The sequence below is a fragment of the Parus major genome, chromosome 1 (assembly GCF_001522545.3).
Source record: "Parus major isolate Abel chromosome 1, Parus_major1.1, whole genome shotgun sequence".
Lineage (NCBI taxonomy): Eukaryota > Metazoa > Chordata > Aves > Passeriformes > Paridae > Parus > Parus major.
This window is the reverse complement of record NC_031768.1, coordinates 25,236,249-25,262,519: the sequence shown is the minus strand read 5'-3', so window position 1 is coordinate 25,262,519 and position 26,271 is coordinate 25,236,249. Positions and strand designations below refer to the sequence as shown.

Sequence of the window (26,271 nt, the reverse complement as noted above, 5' to 3'; positions counted from 1 at the left end):
TTGAAAACTCTTCTTCTGGGAGGTGATCAGTATCACTGATTACTGCTGATTATTAATCAGACAAAGGCAGGCTCCTTGAGGGGGAACCAGGTTTTTCCTTGTGGTAACCACACATCTGTGTGTGGTTACCACAAGGAATCACGTCACAGCTGTACCCTTAGGAGTGCCATACAAGTCAGGTGGCTGGGATTGCCAAAGGAGTCAAGCTAATAATGCAAAAAAACCCCAAAAACCCAGTGTGCAACTTCTACCTCCTCTGCATGCCTAGATGTGGCTGAAGTTGGGTTTTTTTATTTTTTTTTTATTAAACCTTAACAACTTGTATTAATTAATCACTAGTCAAGGTATAATTAAGAAGCCCTGAGTTCACACAGAAGGATGCAGTACTTGGAGCACAGGTCTTAGAAGGGCTTACAGGTTTCAAATTCTTGAGCATCTTGAACACCCCTCAAAACTAAATAAATTACTGAAGTGCACATACTTTGGCAGCTCCAGCCAACCACTTCCTATAAAATTTCAGATGGTTTGGTAATGACAGCTCCTGGCACCAGAAAGAGATTTTTATTTCATGAATACCTGTCTATGTCATATCTTTATCTTTGTGTCTGAAACCTATTCTTGTGTGTTGTTAAATACAAACTGTCTGTGCTGTTGTGATTCCAAGATAAAAATTCAGCATACCTCGGGACTAGATCCTGAGGACCATGGGTGAGAGATAAGGCTGCTGAACTACAGCAACATATTTTAAGAGACCTCATTTTGTACAGTGAAGGGTATGATATGAAGTGGGTGTGAATGATACGATACTGCACTGATGTAATAAAAAAAAAAAATTACTTTGGCTGTCATTATCCTGCCCATATAAACTCTTGTCAAACATGAAGCCTCCTGAAATTTCAACTAATTTTGCTTTACACAGCAAACAGCCACATGCTGTAGGTAGCACACTTCAGATGTGGCTACAATAAGTCACATTTTAAAGTAATTTAATTTGATCATAAACCATTCTGTGGCCACATTTTCACTGAGTGATGACTAAGTGTTTACACTAAGCCCCCATTTTCCCCTTTAAGGATTTTCTTGTCTTGCTTTCCCTGTTCTACCTAAAGTTAAATGGAAACCAGTTATCTGTGTCTGTAGCTATTAACCAGAGAAAGTTCTATATCTGGATTTTAACTCAGCTTTACAACTGCATTGAAATGAGAAACTTCCCATTAAGTCTCTAAATCTTACACTTAACTAGGAAATGAAAATGTATATGCAGTTATCTACTTTGATTAGTAAAATTCAAGAATGTTGATTTTCTAATATTCCCTTCATCAGTACAGTTCAATTTTCATGTTTCATTGTAAAAAACCAAGAACATAGAGTTATCATACCTTTCCACTACCTCCTGGAGATGAGTCAATCATATCGATTCCTGTACAGTCATGGAGGATTTGTCCATTGCAGATAACATGTGGTACATAAACATGCCCTTCAATGCAACATTCTACAAATTCCATATTGTTCTCAGTTAATGTTCCTGTTTTATCTGTGAAGACATACTCAATCTGCAAATGAGAATAAAATAAAACCAGCAGAAACATGAAGAGATATTTTCCAACATCTCTGAACAAAACTGAGTTTATTACTGGGTTACACTTTGCTTTGACAATCCTTATGCTCTTTCAGAAATGGAAGACAACAATTTCTTTTGGCAGTTATCTTCACAGACATATAGGCCCTTAAAGATTTTATCCTACAAGAATATCAAACAACACTATCTTTTGTCTCATAATGCATGTAAAATGATGTGTTTAACCTACTTCCACTCTTCTCTCTAGGTCCTTCTTAGTATTTAATGTCTTTCTTGCTGTAAGACAGGTATTTATAGAAACAAAATGCATACAAATTTAATTTCCCAGGGATTATTATTTAATGTACGTGCCTGGATTTGGATCAGTTACTGTCAGAAGAGTCTTTAAGGTAGCATCAGAATTCTCCACTACAGTTACGATAGTTTAAATGAGGATTGTGGAGACACAGTTATATCCATGGGCACTGTAATTGCCCTGGAAACACTCATTTTTTTTCTCAATACTGAATTTTTCATTAACTTCATCTTGTACAGTGAGTCCCAGTGCTTAAGTCTAACAACACTAAAAAAAACCCAAAATCTGAACTATTAACTAGAGGACTAGGTTGGCTCAATTTTGGATCTTGGACATAGGTATTGTATACACACTACATGTTATATTTGATAAGCTAAGAGAATGAAGTAAGGTAAGGAATTAAACACCGAAAATAAGGCTATTATTTAGAATTCATCAGATTGTTTATCAAACGTCACCATTTATTCAGTGCATAACAAAATAAACTGAAAACCAAATAAATTTTTGGTCAGTCTTCAAAAGCATCATTAATTATGCACACTTTCCACTGAGACAGACTTCTATAATATTTCCTAATCTGAAAAGGCACATGCCAAATTTTCCAGTGGCTTTTTATCTGTGGACGAAATACCCACAATTAAACTTTTTTCAAAGTGGATAGGTTTTATTCATTTGAAAAACATATGAAAACATTTTTAACTGAGATATTAAATATTTTCTCAAACAAAATTTATCTGTTTCTATCTCAAGGTGATGATTTTCTTAACACAAAACAGAATTTATTTTCAAAAATTACACTGGCAATTGATCATGTTAATGGATGAAACTTGTGTCTGGAGATGCAGCATCAGTCTAATCAGACAAAAAGGGCTTTTTCCATCTAACTTTTAATCTAAGAAAGCTAGATGCTTATAATTGATGGAGAGGAAGTGTTTATCCCTTAATACTATAGTAATGCTAACTGAATTTTACTGACTGGGTGAGAAATCAGAATTTTTGAATCTGAAAATAAAAATATCTCAGATTTTATTTTTAAAATTAATCAGCACTAAGGAAAATGCACATGTAGCTGCAAAAAAAACCCAAAATAAAACAAAACCAAAAAACCTTGAAGTAACAATTTTAGCATAAAAACCTACAGTAGAAACAGTTGAAAAAATACTATCATTCAATGAAATTTACCTGTCCCAACTCTTCATTGAGGTCAGAAGTGTTCACCAGTGGTCCTTCACCTATATCCTCATCGAACATTTCCTCATCCCATGCAATGAAATAAGAACCAAGAAATTTCTGCATTTCCACAGTGACATACATGGATACAGGAATAATGTAGTTGAAAAGAACCATGAATGCAAGGAAGTCTGTAAAAGCTTGAAGAAACTGCCGAAGAAACAAGACGGAAATACTGATTTTTCACGTACCATTAAAGACTGCAAGATTACAAGTATTTACAATTTTGTTTTTTTCAAATAACTTTTCAACAGAAAGCAACACCTTTCATACCTCACACAGTTCAGCACAGGATGCAAACCTTCATGGTTTATAACATCACAACTGGCATGCAATAGAGCTTTTTCTTTTAAATTTTTTTTTTCTTTACAGATATACAGGTGTAGAATAGTGTTGCATAGCATTGTACTGTACACAGCATTACTGTAAAGTTCCAGAGCAACTAATGAGCATTAGTGACTGATGCTCTCTGAGTGCTCATAACAGAGCAATATGAATGGCTTTTGAGAGCCATTTTTATGGAGATTCCTACACTGGATTATTTTGAACATGTCTCTTACAGGACTGCTAATAGCTGGGGGATTCCTTCCAGCCCTTGTATTTCTCTGCAAGAGGTCAATTCTTTAGGAATTTATATAAATAACAAGCTGCTCCAAAACACTTTCATGAAGGTTTTTATATTAAACCAGACATTTTCTCATCACTTAAATTCACAAATACAACTTAAGGGCAAAAATTTGACAGACAAGCTTTCTGCAAGTATACTATCTATCACCACAGCCAGCAAAAATGTGACTGGTATGTAAGCAGGCTGTATATACTTTTCAGTAGAATTTCTATAAATTAAGGGTTTAGGGAAACTTTCTTGGTATTATAATTTATTTCCATACCAAATTTCTTTTCTTTTCAGGCTCTGTTTTCTGATTATACCATGGCTCATCACGAAATGGTTCACTCTGCCAGGCATACTTCAGAACAGTATTTATTAGTGCTTTACTGACGAGAATACAGAGGTATACAACAAGAAATACATTCATTGATCTATAAAAAAAAAAAAAAGCCAGAATAAGGATTCCATTAGCATCTAAAGTACAGAGTCTATTAGAAAATGTTATACATCAGTCTAATATTTGCTGCAAGTTAACAATGCTCAGATGTTAAATAACCCTTCCAAAGTGCTTTTCCAATGACAAAAAAAAATTACTGACATTCTTTTATATTTTTCTAGTACCAAAACTAATATATTAGTGAAAACAATAGCACAGATAGAATCATAACAGAATAACTGGGCTTGTATCTGCAGACCTCTTCGTGCCACTTTGCTGAATCATTATAAGATCACTCACCTAAGTACTTTTATAGAAATATAAAACCAAAAAAGAACATTTTGCTACGTAGCTGTAATGTTTTAACTCTAGGCAGATCTAAAAAAGCAAGAACATTTTGCATTTAAAATTATATTTTCATTAATGATGGGCATGAACTAAAAGCCATGGGTTATAAATCAATAACAATAGAAAGAGACACATCATCATTGCTCAGTCACTGTGTAAGAGAGAGGCTGTCAGCTGGTCAGTACATCTTGCCTCAATCAATGACATCTTGTTTTTCACAAGGCTGGACACCTTACACACAGCTGATGATTTCAGATAGCAGAGTAGGAATAGAAAAAAATCTCTATTTTAAAAATAGTAAGCAACCGATGTCAGTTCACTCCTTAAGGATAACATTGCCTTACTTTCCCATCACATGTCTGGACAGAACTTGTTAATTTTAGCTAAACAATGGAAAACATGCCACAGACAAGCACTGTTACTGCCGCTGATCCAAAGTGAAGTAATAACATTAAAAAAGTTATTTTTACTGAATTCAAGACTTACTTGCAATGAAAAGCATTGAATGCTAGGATAATAAAAACCACAATCTTGGAAAACTGTCAGCAAATATATTCTAAACAGTGAAAGAAAGTCTTATGACAAAACATCGTAGCTTAACGAGCTAAGCATTAAATCAAAATGGCTTTATTTTTTAAAACATCTAACAAGAATAATTCAGTATTGAGAACCTCATTTATATGGTGTTACATGACCTGCATTATAAGTAAAAAATTATTTAAAATGAAGCAAATTTAAGTCCTTCTACCTCTTTCTTTCATTTAAATCAATGACACATATACTTTCAGAGAAAAAAAAAATCTGATTTGCACCATTAGAGCATGCAGGTTTCAAACCCCAAAATAAGAATTAGAAATCATACTTCTCTACAGCAGATCGCTTCTGTGATTTTGATTGGTAATTTAATGCCATCTTAGTTTCCATGCCAGTGTAGATAGCAACACCTGAAATTAGACAACTTGTTTTATTAAAAATTGCACAGTGCAGTAACTTCAAAAGAGCACAATTCATTAGATTATTATCTCTGTAATTTAATTCTTTAGTCTGAAAAAAGAAACCACAGATTTGGATGATAACCCAAAATTAGAAATGGCTTTATTATCTTGGTACTTAAAAATTTTAAGCAGCATATACATCCCATTCCAGTCACAGTTCCAATTGCTAAAGTGCTTGTATGTAACAACATTAAACCTTATAATGAAGTTGTAAAACAAGCTACCCAGTAGAAATCATAAGCCCAGGCTTACTATAGGCTTGTAACCTTGTTTGGTGTTTGCTTATTATTTCAGGGTCCATTAAAATAGTCAACAGAAATATTTACCAAAGATTTTTTCTGTGTTTTTTAAAGTGGCTCCTCTAAGAAGCAGATTTTCAGATCCTAATGGCCTGCAAAAGATAAGTATTACAAAATGTAAATGTTTAGAGAAAACCATCAGTCCTTAGTGGAAGTTGCACAAACCAGGAAATTACTAAATTTACTAAAAAACTTTTATTTTAACAAATTACAAGGCATATTTAAAATTTTAATGTGAAAATTAAAAATCGATGAACAGATGCCTAAAATTAAGCACACAATTTCACAATTCAAGTCTTAAACCAATGCACCTAAACCCAAATAAAGATTCAAGATCCTAATTATACAGTACTTACTTTCAAAAATATTAATTCTATTAGTTTTTAGGCTTATATAAACTATGGTGTCCTGTGTGTTATTACTATTTAAGGACAATACACGCCTCCATTTTATTTTAAGTATAAATGGCATACAAGGTATTTTTGATACTTGCTGTAAACATTTTTTAAAATGCCGATAAATACAGCTAAAATAATTTATTGAAAAGTACAGGAATTTATGTAAGGATCTCAGTGAAATTTAAATAATATTTTGGAACACAATACATACACTAATCAACATAAAAGTTCAAAACCTAGGACTACTTTACAGACAGACCACATGCAGAATTCAGATTCTATCTATACAGCAATAAAAAAACAAACCAGGAAGTACATTCAATATTTCCAATGGTTATTCAAAGTGCACTTGTGGTAGGAAACTACCAAAAAATTAACAAAATACAAAGAAAGGGCCACAATTCTGATGTAAAACTTGAAATTAGTTTCAAGAAACTAGTGGAACAATGTTACATGAACAACCCAGACCAATGGACAGTTTCCACAGCAGACTGTGACAAAAAACAAGGTATCTACAGACACACTGAGGTTAGGAAGGCACTGAGTAACTCCCCACATGCTGGGATCTAGGATATCACCCCAGCAAGCAGCTTTTCCCTCCTATTGCTTTGCCTCTTAGTGGCAAGAACCAGAACAGTTGCATGTTGCCTTTCTTGAAGACACAGCACTATGGAAGTTTTAGACAGAGGTACAAACCCACTTAGAAAAGTTAAACACAAAAAAAACTACCTGACATGTTCAAACCCTTCAAATCTAAGAAAAATGAAATATTTAAGTGACACTATTTGTATTATTTAGTGCACTACCAAGATCTTATGCTAATGGGGCAGTATTGTACAAGTGCTGTCAAGATCATATCAACATCATTTACAAACTAAATAAATTTCAGATAAAAGTGAAGTTTGTATAAAAACATTAAAATACTAAATAAGATAAATATGAATAGAAGATGAAATATCAATTATTTATGAAATAGCAGCCTGGAATCTTCTGAGAGAAAAATATTCTATCACTAAATCAAAGCAGCACAATGTTGGTGAAAAAAGGGTAATTCTCATTATTGATACTTATTCAACTGTGAAATATTTGAATGCGTAGCAACTCTGGATTTCCCCACCTTGCAATAGGCTCATTCCTATCATGGTAAACATTTATTCGACCAACAAATCTGAAAGGGAAATATACAAGTAGTTTAACAGTACTGCTAATAGAGTATTTAAGAAATATTTTCTAGAAAGTATGTATCACAGAGAACATTTTCCAACTGAACAGGCTGCAATTATCCAGAACATGAACATAATACATAAACACACTTAAAATATGTAAATACAAAAATACACAGAATGGTAACTTGACATAAATTTTGCATATAAGGAGGTGTAAGAGATTATAAAATTAGGGATAAATATTCTAAGTAGACTCATGAACAAGAAATAAAAAGTGTTATTCCCTAAACTACCCAAGATAAGTCAGTGCAATTACTATCTTTTACAACATCTAAAGCCTGCAACTAAATTAAAACCAAAGCAAACACCAAAGCATGGAGCTAGTAATTCTTTCTCTGAATATCTGTCAGTGCATTTTATCTGCATGTGGTGGCTTGGCCCTGGATTGCAGCTGAACACCCATCAGCCTCTCACTCCTTCTCTCCCCAGCAGGATAGGGAAGAGAATTGAAAGAGCAAAAGCAAGATTTTGACATTTTAGTAAGTGAAGGGAAGAAAACCAAGTGACACAAAGGCAACCACTCACCACCCCCTATGAGCCTGCTGATGCCCAGCCAGTCTCCAAGCAACAGCTGCTTTAGAAGACTGCCCCCTGCTCCCTGGTTTTATTGCTGAGCATGACACTATATGGCACAGATCTCTCTGGTCAACTGAGGTCAGCCATCCTGGCTGTGTCCATCCCCAGCCTCCTAGCCACTCCCAGCCCATTTGCTGGAGGGGCAAAATGAATTTGACATTGTACAAAAATTTTGCACCTATAGGTAAAACCATGCTGTGGAATTAACAGTGTTTTAGTCTCAGAGCAACAACACTACACTACACTGGCTGCTATGAAGAGAACTGACTTCATTCCAGCCAGACTTGGTACACTGCATTTGCCATACCACAGTCCAAGTGGATAACCTAATGCAAAGAGGATTAAGCTGGACATTAGAGTTCTCAAGGGTAGAAGAAACTGGGGAGCTGGTGGGCCTGTTACTACCTCTGAAGCTCAGAGGAGTGGTAACCTGTCTGCTTAAAGAACATGCAACATGGTAGGGCCACATCTAAAGACAGTAATGTACAGTTGATTATGATACATTATGATATAAAATAACTACGTGCCTTTGGAAGAAAAGATTTACTGCTGTGTTTTGTTGAGAGGTAAAGTTTCAAGTAGACATCAGCAGAGATACAAGCTGACTACCAATAAACATTTTCATAATTTGTGTAAACAGTTGTCCCAAAGAATTTCACCATCTGTAATAGCACGAGTTTCAACTTGCAGTCATTCACTTTGAGACCCAAGTAATTAAAGAAAGGGTCAAGCAAGTGATGGACTTGATGCTTACAGAACCTGTTCTCAAGCAGAGTTCTAAACCAGCTTCTTAATCACCAAGATCACAGAAAACACATACCTTCATACCTCAGAAATAAGCAATGTTTTTTCTGCATCTTCCAACAGTATTTGCTGTCAAAAGAGTGCATTTTAGCTTGACATCATATTGTTTTCTGTGTATTATTTCAGCTACTTTTTACTGTGGCAGAAAAAACCAAGTGTTCTCTCAATGGTATAGGACTTTCTGTATTACTATTAAGAAAGAAACCTCAAAAGAGGCCCCTCAAGATTTCTCATTAGGTTTAGTGGAATTGTGTACAGTTCTTTTGTTAAATATTGAGTATTGTATGACTTTATACAACTGTAGACATTTTTCTTCATGTTCTGCATTAAAGTGCTTTCCTAATCATGATGGTTTCATGCTGTCATTAGCCAGTATTTCAAAGTCTATGGTGTGAGGCTCATGGTTATCAACAGCAGATGAAAATCTGTGTTTCAAATAGTCTTGACAATTTAAATTTAGATCTGATTAGATTAACAGTGGCTTTACTTTGTTATGTGACTGATGAAGATCTCTACCCAGACTAGAAGTGCTTGCCATTTACTTATTGCTCATTTGTGCTAGCATGTTACTATTATCTTCAATCTGCAATATCTTTGCAGGAGTCTTTTTAGGCCACTTCAGCATTTTGTGAGTGTTATTTTAGTTAAAACTAGAAAATATAATCTGTACACCCATTGTCATTTATGTGTACCTTAACTAGGTACACATAAATGACAATACCTTGCAATACACTGAAAGCAAAGGATTGAGTGCCACAGGCAACATCTCCACACTGTGGAACGCTCTCTTCCTCCAGAGAACCTCACAAACTGTATGTGACGTACAGAGAGGTGTGGGTGCCAATATCAAGAAGTGTACTAAGTACTAGTAAAGCTTAATTTCTTTCTTATTTTTGTATTAAAAAGAAAAAGAAACTGAAGGTCTAAAATTTTCACCACATTCCTCAGAGGACTGCTTAGTGCCATCCCCCTTTGGAAATCACTACCCCAGAGCACGCCTAGGGAGCTACCTGCACAAAAGGAGTATGGATGGAAGACCTACCTGACTTCAGGCTCACTCTAACCAGAGACATGCAGCCAGTATCTTTTCATTATGATATTTTTATGACTTATTGCTCAGATACCCTAAATGAAACAGGTAAGAATTACTGTCTTACTTATAAAGGTCAGGCTGAGGTTGTTCACATTCAATGGTAGCATGTAGTGCATCGATTTCTTGTTCATTGTGAAATGCCTTTGTGTCTTGAACAGCATAGTAAGTCTGGAATTAATAAAAACATGTAAATAAAATAAAAAATAACAGATATACAAGACATTAATCTGTACATACACTGCAGTTCAGCATAAAATTTACTAACTTCTATGTAAGAGCTCTCAATTCAAATAAGAAGCATCTCTGAAGGCTCCTATTTGGGCATCTTATTACATGATCTTTTCCAACCACTTTTTTAATAATTCTACAGTGATGTGCAAGTACTTTGAAGTGTATTTATAAATCAGGTCACAATGAAAACATTTAAGTACAGAAAGTTAGTGTATTACCACTGTAATCTGCATGCCTTTACTGGACACAGACAAAATCACAAATAAACGTCTTCAAACTTCTCATAAAATACTATTACTTTTAGAGAAATTAAGTCAGATGGTAGAAAGATAAATTACCCAAAGGTACATTAGTGTACCTGCTTACATATAAGCATGAAGTCATATCGTGATCTGTGTCAAAAACTAAAAGCAAACTTAGCCTTAAAAAGGAAATGTAGAACATTTAATTACTTTATGACTGGATTCACCATCCAAACCAGTTGTTGTAACAAAACATGTTCCATCTCCTCTACTACTTGATAGGAATATTAAATCACATGGGAATTTTTCATCTTCTTTTACCATTACAATATCTCCAACCTAGGGAAAAAACACAAGAAAGTAAAATGCATGTATGTAGCAGCCCATATTTCAGAATTCAAAATTAAAACCTAAATTAACACAAATACTTTGAAAATTCAACAATTTTTATTTACACTAGGATTTTACCATAAGAGTAAAGAACAGCAGAGATATCTCTGGAAAACTGAATCATACCTTGTAGAATGACTGAGATCTACTGATTCTGGCTTTCCTCTATAGGAAACCACCAGAAAGTACTGTCTTATTGAGTTTTGCAACATTATTTGAGAGATGGAAAATATTATCCTTAAGACTAAATACAACAAAACTGTTTCAAAATCACCAAGAGATGTGAGCTGCTCTTAAAACACAGCTGAAAAGCCAATAATTTCATCAGCTGACGAAAACAGGATACATTTTTAGCAGAATTTTTGACTAGAAGTCCACCCTATTTTTATCTGTGTTTAAAGGTGAGCAAAATAATTTTTATTCATGGTAACATAGGCAATATTTTACAGCACCTTAAAACATTGCAACAGAACAGCCAACCAATTACGAATTCAAAATATTCTTGTAAATCATTCAAGAAGAATGTTTTTCCACATTTTTAGAGGTTAAACAAGTGGCAAAGACATACTCCATGTTCTAAGGATATCAGGGTTTTAATAAAAAATCCCATCAAAAATATGTAATATTTGCTATTTTTCATGTAAGTCAACATCTTATATCTTATTCAATATAATTTTACATCATAATTTATTATAAGACTTAGCTTAATCATTGTTCTTGTTATATGCTTATAAAGCTAAATTCCACTATCCTTAGCAGTTGGCAGGAGTCACATAATTCCAGTTAAGCAAAACAGTCTGATAAAAATCAGGAATAGTAACATCTAAAAATAAAATTTTGCAATGATTATAAAAAATGAGATTTATCTAACTGTATATGAGACTTTTTTTTTCTTAACCAATAGCTATGAAAAACTGCAGATTGTACACACATCACAGGAGAACACAAACTCTAAGCATACCTGCAACAATCAGATATGAAATTCTCATTTTCCTCAACTCAAACCAAATAAAAGTACTAACACATAGCATCTTCATAGAATTTAAAAGGTGTTCCAGCATTTGCTGCTATGTCAGCTAAGGATGCAAAGAGGACAGGGACAGGTTCTTTCTGGTGGAAAGTGACAGGACCTGAGGCAGTGGGCACAGCCTGGAATATGATTGAGCACTTGAACAGTTGCCCAAGGGAAAGCAGTGTAGTCTCCATCCTTGGAGAGACTTAAAACCTGTCTAGATAGGGTCCTGAGCAAACAGCTCCTGGTTGTCCTGCTGCAGCTGGGGGATGGATCAGAAAATCTTCAGAGATGCCTGCAAACTTCAGCCGTTGTTGAGCTTGTGTGATTGTGTGAAATAGAACTCAGGGTTTCTTTTTTTCCTTCTTTAATCAAGTGTCCTGAGGCTTTAGGTGCAGAGGGGTCTACTTTTTACAACCTAATCCGTTTTCTCATGTTATATAGATCTGAGAATTTCACCCATTTACAAATACACATAGATATCCCTTCCTATGCAAGTATTTTCAAGGTCTGTCTCTCCTATAATTTAGTCACTCAATATGCACCCTCTGAAAGGTAATAAGCAGGGGAGAAATTAAGAAAATATGATTAACAGATTAACCATTAAAATTCAAAATCCAGTTGCATGATACTTGACTATTTTTGTTTGGAATATTTAACTGGATAGTTAACACACCTGGAATTCCCAAGCATGTGATGTCCTGATTTTTATAACCAGGAAGCCCTAGGCAGAAGCTATCCAACTCAAATGGAAGGTCACAGCAGAAAGGTTGTGAACACTGTTGATACACTTATGCCCAAAAACAGCACAGCACAAAAAGACATCCAAACAAACAAAAATAAGAAAATTCCAAACAAATATCTATCAAATTTTATGAATTCTAAAGAAAATAATGTGAAGAAGTTCATCTGCTCACAGAAAAACCCCACAAATCAAGCAGCAAAACCTAATTTCTGAAAATACACTGAAAAGGGAATATAGCAGCATTCACAAGGTCAATGAAGTAATTGTGATTTGATGGGTTTTGAGAAAATATTTAGAATGTGTTGTGTCTGTATGTATGCATGTATCTCTATACATAGCACTGATTGTCACAATCAGCCTTAATTAAATTATAATGTGCATAATAGTAATTATACTCCATCCCAGAGAGTGTTCAGAGCATTATTTAACCTGGCCTTCAACAATCTGGTGTAGTGCAAGGTGTCTCTGCCCACGGCACAGGGTTTGGAACTAGATGATCTTTAAGCTTCCTATCAACCCAAAGTGACCTATAATTCAGTGATAATCACAGTGGACAGGAAATAGAGAAAAGATAAATTATGACAGAAATTACAAGTTAAAAATGGAAAATGCAAGTAACATTTACAGAAGGAGTTAGTTAATTCCAGTTAAGCAAAACAGCCTGATAAAATCAGCAATAGTAACATTAAAAATAAAATTTTAGAATGATGATAATAAATGAGGTTTATCTAATCTCATTAGACAGTTTAACTCATTACAAGTTTAATTTTATAAAAATATTTTATTCAGAGGCATAAAACTAAAAATTAGTATACTGTAGGTCTAATCATTAAATGAAATAAATGTTACATCATCATCCTACATTTCTGTATAACTTGTTTTATGTGTGAAGTGTACAAGAAGGGTGAACAAGTCTGACTTACAAAACCTGTTAAGTCATAGTTACTTACTCTTAATTTTCGGCTTTGCTTCCTAACCAGTTTACCGTGCTGAATGAAATGAACAGGGCAATGATTTATTGCATTGTCAGCTTTATGTCGGAGCCAATCTTCATAACCCTAGAAAACAGTGAAATGGAATGATGCAGTGATGCACATTTGACTATAAAGACACAGAATAGCTCTAGCTTTTAAGAAAAATTTTAAGAATTATCCTTCATCCCTTTAAGGGAAAAAGTATTCTCACTAGAACAGATGAAATTGTGGTATGTGTCAGTACTAGAGTTATGCTGGATATCTATGAAAAAACAAAACCATCTTTTAATGAAGACATTTGGATGAAAAAGCATTTTGAAAGTGTAGAACAGTTTCTGGTATCTCTTGCTTATGCTCTGTTGACTCGAGTAAGTGCACAGTATTTGTAAAAGCAGACAAGGAGGTAGTAGTGTAGGCAATATATTTTGGAAGAATGGGACTTTATCCTGCAAGTTGATAAAGTGATGACATGACAAAAGGTCGTATTTGATGACTGCCATACAATTAAACCAAACATTTTAATTCTATACACAATATACAGTTGTGAAGAATTTTATTTCAAGAAACTTTGCAGAGTACCCTATTTTTAGTGCTCATTTACCCTATGAATTTGTGTTTTATACAAGCAGACAAACTAAAGGATAGGGAATCTTCAACTTTCTATTGAAAAAGTCCTCCCATATGACAAAGATTGAGACTGACAAAGTCATCAGTGCTTAAGAGACTGAAAATACCACTGTGTAGTCCATAGCATTCTTAGGTCTAACTCTCTTGAGCACATTTGAAAATTCAATGCAGAACAAAAGCATCACTACCTTGGATGCTCTCAAAAACAATCTGGGAACCCACTGAGACTTTAAAACCTTAGTGTAATATTTTTCCAGGGGTTGGTACAGCTCCTCAAGAAGGTCTCAAAATCTACAAAAGTTGTTGGTAAGAAAAATCAAGGAAATACACAGAACTGCAGTACCAGGCACAGCATTCATAACCCAGGCTTTGGTAGGTCACTACTAACAGTAAGACTTTAAAGTGTAACATTTTAAAATCTTAAAAGTGGGAAAGCCACACTAAAATACCAGCTCTTGCATATATCACAGCTTTCGCTCAACAAGAAGTGCTGAATTTAACTACAGAATATACTCAATTATGAATAGTTACCACTGTAAAGAAACAACTCTCCATAGCTTCTTGGAGACTCATGAAGGAAAAGTCTGCATTTAGCATAAAGACTATGAAGGTAGTAAGTTATCTGTTATCTATTAAGGGACAACTGAAATCTTCCTCTGTTTTGGGTCTATGTGGGGGGAGTTAACTTTCGTCACAGCAGTCCTGTGCTGCTGTGCTTTGTACTTGGGGCTAAACCACTCTTGGTTACACCCCAGTGTTTTGGTACTTCTGAAGTGTCAGCATCAAGGCTTTCTCTTCAACCTTCTCCCACAGCAAACCAGCAGGCTGGGGGTGGGCAAGAGCCTGGGAGGGGGCATTGCTTGGACAGCAGAACAAACTGACCCAACTCTCTCTTTAGTTTTACTTTTGTTCATGACATTACTCACCTGTTTGATAGCTGTGACAGTGATGACAAACAAAAGTGGAAGTCCACTTGTAACTGGACTAGTAGGTGTATCAATAATTAACTGCAACAAAAAGAACAAATATTTTCTGGTTACCTTTTTGTGAATGTAAGGAGTCAATCCTTCAAGCAAGATCTCCCAAGTTATTTCATCAATATGTAATAGGGCATATCAAGGGATTTTATTTGAAAAAAACAGTACTTCAACAGAACTTGAAGAATGTGTACTAACTACACAGACAAAAATTTGAAAACTGGATTCCATAAGAAGATACAATTCTGTAGTTAGATCACATTAACATCAGATGTTAATGCCTCATAAAAGTATTTGTTTGCAAGACCCTAAAGGTAGTATTAGACTGGAAAGCTGCAGCTTTGGAAGCAGAATTATGGAGCACCATTAGAAATTAGCATGGCACTGGCTTTACATGTTATACAATTAAGCTGTTCTTAGGCATGCAAAGAGTAAATTCTGAAATACTGAGCTGGGGCTTCTGCAAATATAAGCCAAGAGGCAGAATTCACAGAGGGAGTACAAATGACAAAATATAAGTTGTCCTGGGAATCTGCACTGCTTTTTTTCTGCAGAATCTGGTCTGCAAAGCAATACAGCTTTTCACTTAGTAAGATTTTTATTATTTAACACAATAAGTGACTATGACAGGTTTAGAATCAAGATACCTAGAAAGCAGTGCACTAGGTATTCATGGGACTAATTTCAAAAACAATTATTTTTGTACCTCTGTAAGCAAGCATCACATCAATACCTACTATTTCAGTTCTCACAGGCTCTGATCACAGTACAGTTGGAAAATTGCTATTGAGACATTATTTTGTTATAAACTAAATTATTTTTGCAAAACAAATAAAACTGTGTCATCAAAAGAATTTATGGGAACAGTTTTACTGATCTGGATGTTTATTACAAATTAAAAATTACACACATTCTTTTCATTTTTTTCAAGACATGTCTTGCCATCCAACTAGTGATGCTGTCAAATTCTCTTCAGATTAAATTCACATTGACAACCTGGAAATTAAATAAAACCCCTTTTATCACAACATCAGTGTAAAACTATTTACCTCCATGGTCATCAAAATCAGTTAATTTTAAAACCTTTTTCAATTTCTCCCTATTTTAGAAAGAGCACTTACTAGAAAATGGGGATAGCTTACCTGAACAAGGAAAATGATGAGAAAATAGAAGTTAGCTATTCTTCTGAATTGCTCAAACAAATTTTTTGGTATAAAGTTCCAAAACGTGTACTGAAAACAAATGCACATATTATGAGTGTTTGTGAAGGCAATATTATTCACATTCAATTTTATAACTCACTATTTCAAGATTACAACAGGAAGCAAGAACAAGATTACAGCAAGATTAGAAGAAGTAGTGGCAGTATTTTCATTACTTAGTTTAATAATTTACTGAATTTGAATCTTAATTGACAATCACATATTCTCAGAATAGTATAGTTTTTCTGAACTGTGATAATCTTTGTACTAGGGACTGTAATAACTTTTAACTAGCAACAATACTTGTCCAGAGTTAGTTAGTTATGGAATGGTTTATTTAATGGATTTTAAAGGCACCTTAGTGATTTCAAAGAGCAGTTATAATTCACTTTTATGTTATGTTCATGACTTGAGATAGGTGGCACTCAGAGTTAACTACACAGTAATAAGAAAACAACCAAATAAAAGCTGTCAGCTCCTCTTTTGTTCCTCTGCAAGGGCACAAAAATACCCTTGAAGATAAACTACAGTGGTGAATAAGAGTAAGTGGCTGCACATGTCTGTACTGATCTTACAAATGGCCACAAGTGCTTTAAAATGACATAAGAAACAATATATAAAGCTGCAAACAGAAAATGTAAAATCTTCAAATATACAAAGTCATGTAAAAGTGGAAAAGGAGCTTAACATCATCTAGTCCCCATCCCCTGCCCTGCAGCAGGTTCAACTACAGCCTTTTTACACAGCTCACTCTGTAGCTTCAGAAAAACATTGCAAGGATTGCTTATTGGAACACATGTAAAAAACATCAGCTAAAACTCTGTGGAAAGGTTTGAAAAATGGCTTGAGAAAACTAGCACTGCATCATCTTATTATCCAAATTATCCTTTGACACATAATAAAATGACAACTCCAATAAAACTTTCATTTCAAACGAGATGGGCTAAGAAGCTTATCCTAATTTACTTGCTCTGTTACAAATGTGCCTTGTCTCCTCTTGGCAGATTGCACTTATACTTGCTGATAACCGAATTATTCCATGAGCTAGACATCTTCTGAATTTTGCCCTGAAGGCAAGCACAGACAGAGCTCCAAAAGGAAAGTACTTCTATTATATCTAAAGACAAAAAGTATCCATGAGAAATATGCTTTAAATGTATATGAAACCCCATTATATAGAGCAATCTTTTTACCTTATAGGAATTAAAGCCTAAACATGTGTAAGACATATGAATGAAATGTTCTTCTATCGTGTCCCAAAAATCAGTATCTATCCTAAATATGCCCTAAATTACCACTTAATCCTGCATAATAGCTACTTCAGCATTAAATCACCTGTGAGCAAACCAAAACTCAGGCAGGCAGACATGCAACAGTTAGAAAATCAAGTGTTCTAGTCTTGCAATCAGAACACTTTTCATCAGGCAGGAATGCAGTTTGCACTACCCACTATCCAGCTATGTGGAATTTTCAAAGAGAACAAGTAAGACTTGATTATTTTTCCTTGCAAAACAATGCTGATCATTCAAAACTGCTATTATGATAGATGACCGTATGGATTCTATTAAATGACAATAATTGCCTATTTTCATCATTATCAGGTAAGTTACCTTTATTTTCTAACTTTATCCATTTATTTTTTAAGAATCTCTACCTGCTGGGATAGAAAAATGAAAAGCATTTGTTTCCCTTTTCCTGCTTCAATTTTTTGATAGAAATACTATTTTTCCCATGGTAAAGGGTCATCTTTAAAAGTTTGATGATTAACACAAGCCCCTCAAACCACCATTCATTAAATAAAAATGTAATCTCTTATGTAGTAATTTCCACTTTGTATCTCCTACAGGGTTATCTGATTAAACGTCTGGTAATAGCATTTTACTGTTGCACCAGATATTTAAAATATCTGATTGAGTAAGCAAGTAAATCAATTAAAACAACAATCTTTGAAAAGGTTGTTCACCTTTACACTTAGTATCCAATCCTTCTTATATTCTAACCTTAGCTCACTGCTTTCCCTGCCAAGATGTGGTCTACCACAGCTCCACCTTTAATCAGCAGCCCTCTTAGGTGAATAAAAGTGAGTAAGATGGGAACAAATCACTTTTATGGTTGAGAAGTGCTTCCTAAAATGGATGCTTCTTTAACACTTCTTAAGATTTTATTTTCAATCTGACAAATTTTTAGCACTTTATGACTCTGGGTCTCGGGGATACTAAGTATGTCTTTATTCTGCCCATTCATCTTCAACAGAGCAGTAATGATTTTTGCAGTTTAGGCAAGAAAGCACACTAAGATGTCTAGACAGACCTTCCCTTACCCAAGCCATTAGTAGCTCAGAGCAGTATCTACAAATGGGCAAGTAATGTTTAATCAACATAATCACTCCCCAGAGAAGCAACAGAGGGGCTGCCACTCAGAACAAGATTTATCTCATGACTGCTGCATTCAAGGTAGTTTCTCTACCCTAGTTAGGCAGGAACAAACCAAACATTTTTAAAGGAAAGTCATTAAAACCAATGATATTAAATCCATCGGATTACTCTGCTGAGAGTTAATATCATCTCTCTTCTTCAGATAATTTCTAGTCATGCTCTTTGTAAACCCTTGAAAAGTAGTTTATGTATATTTAACTACCTTTTTATTCAATATAATTCACTTGAAGGATATGAGTTTATCCCAACAGTTACACACTATTTAGATAAGCTTTCAAGTAGGAAATGACTTAATTGATCTTTTCCAAGTGCTACAAAAGACCTAGAGGCCAAAGCACACGGGTGCTTTTTGCATAGGGGAAGCAACACATCAGACACCAAGCAGTATCAGTTATGCATGCAGCCAAAAGAAGAACACACGGTGCCAACAGATGCATCTGAAGCACTGTGCAAGAATCTGTAAGATTAATCTGGTGTCAAAACAGCATCATTCAAGTAGATTTGCTTCCCATTTATAATTGCAATAGCACCTGCAGTGCTGGCATATTCCTGCCCATGCCCCTGGCTCCATCTTGCTCTTTACTGATACCATCTTGCTTTCAGCTACACCACCTCTTTGTCAGAGCGAGTAACACTAATTCAAAAATGTGAAATACAGTGCTTCTTCACACCGTATTTTGACCTTTTCATCTGGCATCTGCATGCCAGAATTTTGGCTCACGTTTCAAGCTTCTCTTTCCACCCTAAGAGGCAGATATTTTCTTTAAAAAAAAGGGAGAGTTTCTTAAGTAATCACTTTACATCAAAAGCTGAAACTGTATGAAAAAGCACTTCATACTGAATTTTGTCAACACCTCAGTTTCTTAGAGATTATTTGTTTTAAATAGTCGCCACCTCTCTTCTAACACACCCTGATTTCACTCTTTTCACTCAAACTTTTTTACTGTTTCTTGTAAATGTTTTAAACTATTACAACAAAAAAAAAAATCTACTATATTGGTTTAACCCTGCTTCACAGACATCTTCCTATGATGATTTTCATCCCTTCTGCAAAAAAAAAAAAAAAATCCATCCTGAGGATAATAAAATCAGGATAGTATAGAGAAAAGCTTATCTTTCAGTCATTTGTGTCCTATTGCATTATAGAGGCTAGCTGCAACTGTGACAGTGTCCATGGGGACTTCAATAATTTTAATATACACATTTTTGTATCAATTACCAAGAAACAATGTATTCTTAAAGCTGTAGTTTAAAAACTAGATTGCAGGCACATGCGCATATCATAGAACATAGTTTGGGTGGAAAAGGACGTTTGGGATCTTCTCAAGCATCTAGTGCCAACCTCCCTGCCATGGGCAGGGACACCTTCCACTTGACCAAGTTGTTTCAAGCCCCATCCAAACCAACCTTGAATGCTCCTAGAGATGCAGAATCTACAACGTCTCTGGATAGCCTGTTCCAGTGCCTCACCATCCTCAACACAAATCTGGACCAATCCTTTTTCAGCTTCAAGCCTTTCTCCCTTGTCCTTTCACTTAATGCCCTTGTAAAAAGTTCCTCTCCAGCTTTTCTTGTAGTCTCCTTTTAGGCATTTTTAGGACATAACATTTTCTATATAACACCAGCTTACATAGCATTATGTTACTAAAAAAATATAAATATTACATATATTATATACATACAGGTAGCCTTCTTCAACAGAAGAGCCGAAAAACACCTGATCAAAAGTTTCACTGTTTCTTTAAAGGCAGTTTTAGTTATAAAAATATTACTTCTTTAAAACACCGTTTGTCTATCAATACAGAGAACTGGTAGAGAAAACTATAGCCAAGGGTATACAAAAAAAACAGGAAATCAATTATATCTGAAACCATAAGAAATGAGTTGAGAGTATGCCTTGTCTAACTCAAGTGACTTGCTTATAAACATATAGGAAGTTTGTAGCAGAATTCACCTATACTCTTTAATGTATTAAACTAATATCAAGACTCTGACTCGAAGCAAAAAAATTCAGACTTCTGTGCTTGCATGCTACTCAACAGAACTGTAATATTTTGAAAAGTGTTGTGTCATATTTATGACAATTTGGAATGAATGTAGAAAGACACAATATTTTAACAAAAGTATTAACATATGCACAATCTGCACTGTGTTTATCACTCCATTGAGGGAGGAACTCCTGTTTCCCCACATCACAAGGTCATTCACAACACAGGGATCAGTGAAAGCTCTGCTACATTTAGGGCTTTTACAAGCAAATAACCATCACTATAGGTTCAGAGAAAGTGAAAAAATTAAACTGATTTGGGGAAGTTAGATCAAATGGTACACTTGATGAACAAACATACATATTTTGGCATAGGATTTCTTAAAAACAGTTGGTGATAAAACAAGACTTCTATTATAAACAAGTCTATCTTTAGTAGTCCCTGTTCAGCAACTCTCAGTCTTATTATAGAGATGCTATTAAACTCCAGGAGCTCCTCTGACAAAGAAATCCCCCCAGCATCTGTAATTATGTAATTATAGTTTTCAAAAAGAAAAAAATTCAAAACCTTACAGCAAGGATGACTGACTGAAGACAGAAGTCACAGAGAATACTAGGAAAACAGAAGAAAGAACATGTGCAAACAAGCAAGCTTCACTTTCTCACTAGTAAGGAAAGAAGAATTATACCTGTCTTCCCTGGCATTAGGTTTGGACCTGTTGTTTTCCTTCCTTATTTTGCTTCTCTTTCACTACACAAAGTCTCCACACTGATAAAAAAAACTTAAAAGGCTCTGTTAGGGGCAGTACCACCAGAAGATAAAATACTGCTAATAACCCTGGACTGAACCATGGGAAGCGTAAATGGCTTCTCCTGGGAACACAAGGGAGGTTTTAAAGAGCCTCTGACCTGGCAATCCCATGCTGAGCAGGATCATCAAGAGCAAAGAAGAGCTTTTCCTTGCTCTCTCTAGGCACTGACAGTTATCCCCAGAAGGAAATTGTATTATTGTGCCTGGAAGAAGTGCACATTCATGCACTCCCATCGCAGCTCAGGTATTGAGATCTCTGAGCTGGCCCCTTTGAGAGTCCAATTGATTCAGAAGCATTTAAGCTTTAGCGCCAGCCAAGTCCATTTACTCTTTTCATCTCTAACAACTCCTGCCCCATTCAGTCTCTGGGCTGGGCACACCTGACTCTTCAGCCCTTGCAGCATCAGATCTGACCTCCTGCTACCCCCTGTGGGGCTGGGAGTCGAGGGATTACCCAGGCAGAAATGGAGAGCTCAGCATTACAGCTGCTTTCAGAGTAGATCAGTAAAAGACACACACAACACTCGCAGCATTAGTCCCTGTCCCATACATATCCATCTACTCACCCTCTCTGCCCCTGCAGAGTATGCTACACAATTATTTATCAGCTTCATAAACACATGACCATGCCTCTTTCCATTGTGGGTTCTGGATGCTTTTCTGACTTTCAAATGTCATTGCTCAAGGCTGTGTTTGAACTCATCTTGAAACTGCTATGTCATGGCCCTAGAGAGGCCAGACAAAGCCTTGCAGTTGTGAAGCATGACCTTGGAAAGTGCGGGACAGCCTAGGTCTCTGCTGGGTTCCAAGTAGCTCATCTTGATAGAGGTGGTTTAGTATTTCCTTAAGCTTCAGTATTAACATTTCTTCTAAATGTGGCAACAAAATGAGGAATCAGAGCATACCCAGTCTTTGCATGTTTATAATAGCACTATGAGCAAGTGCTGCAGGGAAGAGGTACAGTACAAGGGCATGAATTTCTGCTGAAAGAAAGGACTATTTCAACAACATCTGCTGAAACATGTCAGAATTACTTAACTTTATTAAACTGTTAGTCACTGTGATTAATTGTGAGTCATCTCAATCAGATTAGCACGGAAGGTAGCTAAGGTTTCCCTTGCAATGTATAGGATTTCAAATACACAGCATTACTGTCTCAGGCCACTATCACAGAAACCAATGTTTGAATCAGTATTTGATGAAAAGTCCTAAGGAAACAGGCAGACAACAGAAGACTGCATCACTTGTGCAACAAACCAGCATCATCTCTGCTCCATGAATATAGCTTACAGCATTACAAAGTAGGAAATAACAGTAGTACTGTTTTCCCACCAGAGTTCAACTTACTCCTTTTCTATAAGGAAGACCAGGAAATAAAGCTACAGCACAAACGAGCACTTTATAATTTCATGTGTAATTTACCTCTAGTAGCACTTCTTTAGGGCAAATTCTTCAAGTAATAGTTCTGCATCCAATGTAGAGTCAATCTCATATTTCATGCAAGAGTTATATCCCACTACTCTTCAGTAGCATCCTCCAGGAGCATAACCTCTGCTGCCTCCAATTACATTGGTGACTCAGTCACAAGTGGGTTCTATAGCTGTAAAATTTCTCTTTATTAAATTATGAAGTGAAAGTTTTACAGCTGGACAGGACCACCAAGGCAAAAATACTGTGTGTTGATTACCCACGGACTGAAATGAAGAGTAAAAGCCTTTGTAAGTCTCCTTAACCCAACTTCCTCTATCGGGTGGTATTGGGGGGGTAGGGAAATCTGTTCTCCTGCCTAAGGTTTGTGAATTTTCTAATTTTGCCAGGTCAGGTTTGTCAGAGACACAGGAAATTCTTATGGCTCTCATTAAATGGGCTAGAACCATCCAGGAATTTTTGAAATTTTTGTCTCTTTCTTTATGGTTTTTTTTGTTTGTTTGCTTGTTTCTTTTTTTTTGAGGGGGAGGGGGGGGGTGTGCTTCCAAAAGCCATAAACAGCTGTAATTAAACATGTTCCTATGAACTCCATGTTGATGCCTAAAAAAAAATTTATTTTCAGTACAATTTTTCCTTGTGTTCAAGAGAAATGTACACATCCAATCAGTCTTCAATTCATTGACTCAGGTAGAACAAGAAGTGCAAATCCCTACTTTGTCAACAAATGAGCTTCCTCAAGCATATTATTTCTATAAAGGTATTAGATTAACTTCAGGAAAAGGGAATTTGTATATCGAAAAACATTAAATTAAAGCAAGCTAAAAACATCATCATGCCACTACATAAATCCATAGTTTGCTATGTATTGAATGATCTGTGCGTGTTTGTACTGGCTCGGGAAAAGGTACAGACCAAACCTGAGCAAAGGCATGGAGCAGCTTTCACACAAACAATTATTGAACAGGCTAAGGCTATTCCTCCTGGAAAGGAATATGGTGGAACACCATCAACAGAAACAAGTTTATAAATAGGGGATAACAATCATTGTTATGTAATGACTGGATTCAATAATTTGGAATATGAACTCAAATTAGCAGTAAGATTTAAAATGAAGCCTCATGGTTTCTTTTGGCAAACATTTCCACAACTGAACTATTCTTTATTCTGAGAATTAACATGTGTTTAAAAAGTATTGAAGGAATTCACAGAGGAGAAATGCATTAAAGACTACTAAATACAAAATCATACTCCCAGCACAATAATATGAAGCCTGAACCTTAAGGGAGTTTTGTACTATAAAGTTATTTTATAATTTATTCGTTTTTCCAAAAAGTAAAATCCTGTTTCAGAAATAAGAGGCTGTATCTCACCATGTTTTGGTAGCTGCTATTGCTGCCTAGTTTACCTTAGTTTCCTTTTAATCTGTAAATTCTACCAAAAAGTAAATAGTATCAGAACGTATATAATTTTTTTTCAGAAAAGATCAAGCCACCTCCCTGCCAATTCAATTACTTACTTTCTTCTACCTTTGAAACATTAAGGTTTTTCTACAAGCTGACATTTTTCCATGCTGCAGCACCATCATGTGATAAATTCAATCAAGGGCACATAACAGCCACTTCAAAGGCCAACACCCAAGGCAGCTGAAGTAGCTTAAAGTTAAATCAACAAAAGAATACATGGTGCAAAGGTCACTGTCTCTAGAATGTAAAAGGAACTTCATGCACAGTCCAGAAAACATGAGATTTTGTCTTTTACTACTTCAACCTGCACCTTTTGCAATATATTGTTAATATCATAATTGAATTAACATATCAAATCTTTAGAACACTTCTGTCTAGCCAAGGTTTGTCCCTGTATAATTTTTCACAATCATGGATGTATCATTAAGCAGACAGAGCATTAATCATATTCCACAGTGGCACTGCAATGTACATGAAATATCCCTCCGGACTTGAATCAAAATATTACCTTGCTGACAGCAGGAAGCCTCTGGTGAAGTATAGCAAAGTGCACCATTGGAAGGACCAGTAAAGTCTGAGGTTCATATTACTGCTAGCTGATGTCTTTTTCAGAGCATATGACATGACATTTTTTAGTAAAGCAGCATACAGACAGACTAATTAATGACATTTCCTCATGCTTTTCAACTACCCTTTCTAGAAATTCAGTTTGTCTTAAACTGGTAACGTCTATACTTGGAAACTTAGAGTTCTTCATCCTTGAAGAGCAATCATACACCTTCTTACATAAGCACTAAACACCTATAAAAGCTCAGCTGAAAGTTATTGTCTGTATTGCTGATGAAAGATGAAGGAAGTATCCTTCATGGTTGAGGTAACATTATACAGACATGTACCTTTACTCTGTTCTAACAATTATGTACTTGACCTCTTAGTTTTGCACATTTGAGCATTTAGTAGGAAACTCATGTCTGCTTTCCCTGAATTGTAATAGGTGACTCCTCCAGAGGGTTCATGAACAAGCAAAGGACTAGAATGGGTGAAAGGGTAAGAGGTAGCAGCTTACAGAACCAGAACAAATGCTGGTCAGGCCACAACGGTGCTTTATTCAAGCTGTCTGGGATGCAGCACGGGAATAACAGTTTACTTGAAAGGGACAGCATAGGAAGTTTTCATATACAGGCAACAGTCATCAAAACAGCTTTCAGCAGTCTAAGGAACTCTTCAATATTATAAAGCATTTATATGAATTCTGTTCCCTCCTGAAATATCACCACTGTATTTACTTCCACAAAGACAACCTATATTTTATTTTTTAAATGAGGTAAAGCTTAATCAATAAACAGAACTAAGAAACATCATGTATATATAAAATGTCTGTATTTCCACTAATACTTTTTGTTTATGAAAGGCTATTTACAGTTACAGTTCACAGCTAAATAGCTAAACATTTAAAATATTTAACAGAATATGCTTTATATCCAGATAAATATATAGGGAAGTCTCTGTTCTGAACTCATTGAAGTCATACATATTTACCAGTTGCTGGCAAGAATTCCCTAGTTCAATGCACATTTAAGTCATACTTAAGAAATCTTACTCTGAAAAGCAAAGCAACTTGCAACTTCCACTAACTTAATAATCACAAGATGTCAAAACATAGTTGAACAGGATTTTTTTTTATTTCAAGAAAAGTATCAGCAGTAAGTTCAATGGCTTTATGTACATACATCTCAGATGAGATCAAAAAAAAGTAAGAGAAATGTCAGAGTACAGAAATTTGCATTGTGTTTTCCCTTCCATAATTCAAAAGGCAATACCCTGTGTAGAGCACAGGATTTGCCACTGTATCTGACTG

The 26,271-nt window shown here is 35.4% G+C and overlaps 1 protein-coding gene across 7 annotated transcripts in view; it reads right to left on the bottom strand.

The window, feature by feature from the left end:
- The window catches only part of ATP11A (ATPase phospholipid transporting 11A), a 115,542-nt gene that overhangs the window by 32,132 nt on the left and 57,139 nt on the right, over positions 1-26,271 (bottom strand). For all 7 annotated transcript variants that reach the window (XM_015638093.2, XM_015638084.3, XM_015638067.3 and 4 more), the window contains exons 3-13: positions 16,230-16,319; positions 15,037-15,117; positions 13,460-13,567; positions 10,573-10,701; positions 9,954-10,057; positions 7,308-7,358; positions 5,820-5,884; positions 5,361-5,442; positions 3,995-4,145; positions 3,057-3,254; positions 1,380-1,553 (exon numbers count right to left, since the gene is read on the bottom strand). In XM_015638093.2, the coding sequence (XP_015493579.1) occupies positions 1,380-1,553; positions 3,057-3,254; positions 3,995-4,145; positions 5,361-5,442; positions 5,820-5,884; positions 7,308-7,358; positions 9,954-10,057; positions 10,573-10,701; positions 13,460-13,567; positions 15,037-15,117; positions 16,230-16,319 (1,233 nt within the window). The remainder of the gene's footprint in view (positions 1-1,379; positions 1,554-3,056; positions 3,255-3,994; positions 4,146-5,360; positions 5,443-5,819; positions 5,885-7,307; positions 7,359-9,953; positions 10,058-10,572; positions 10,702-13,459; positions 13,568-15,036; positions 15,118-16,229; positions 16,320-26,271) is intronic.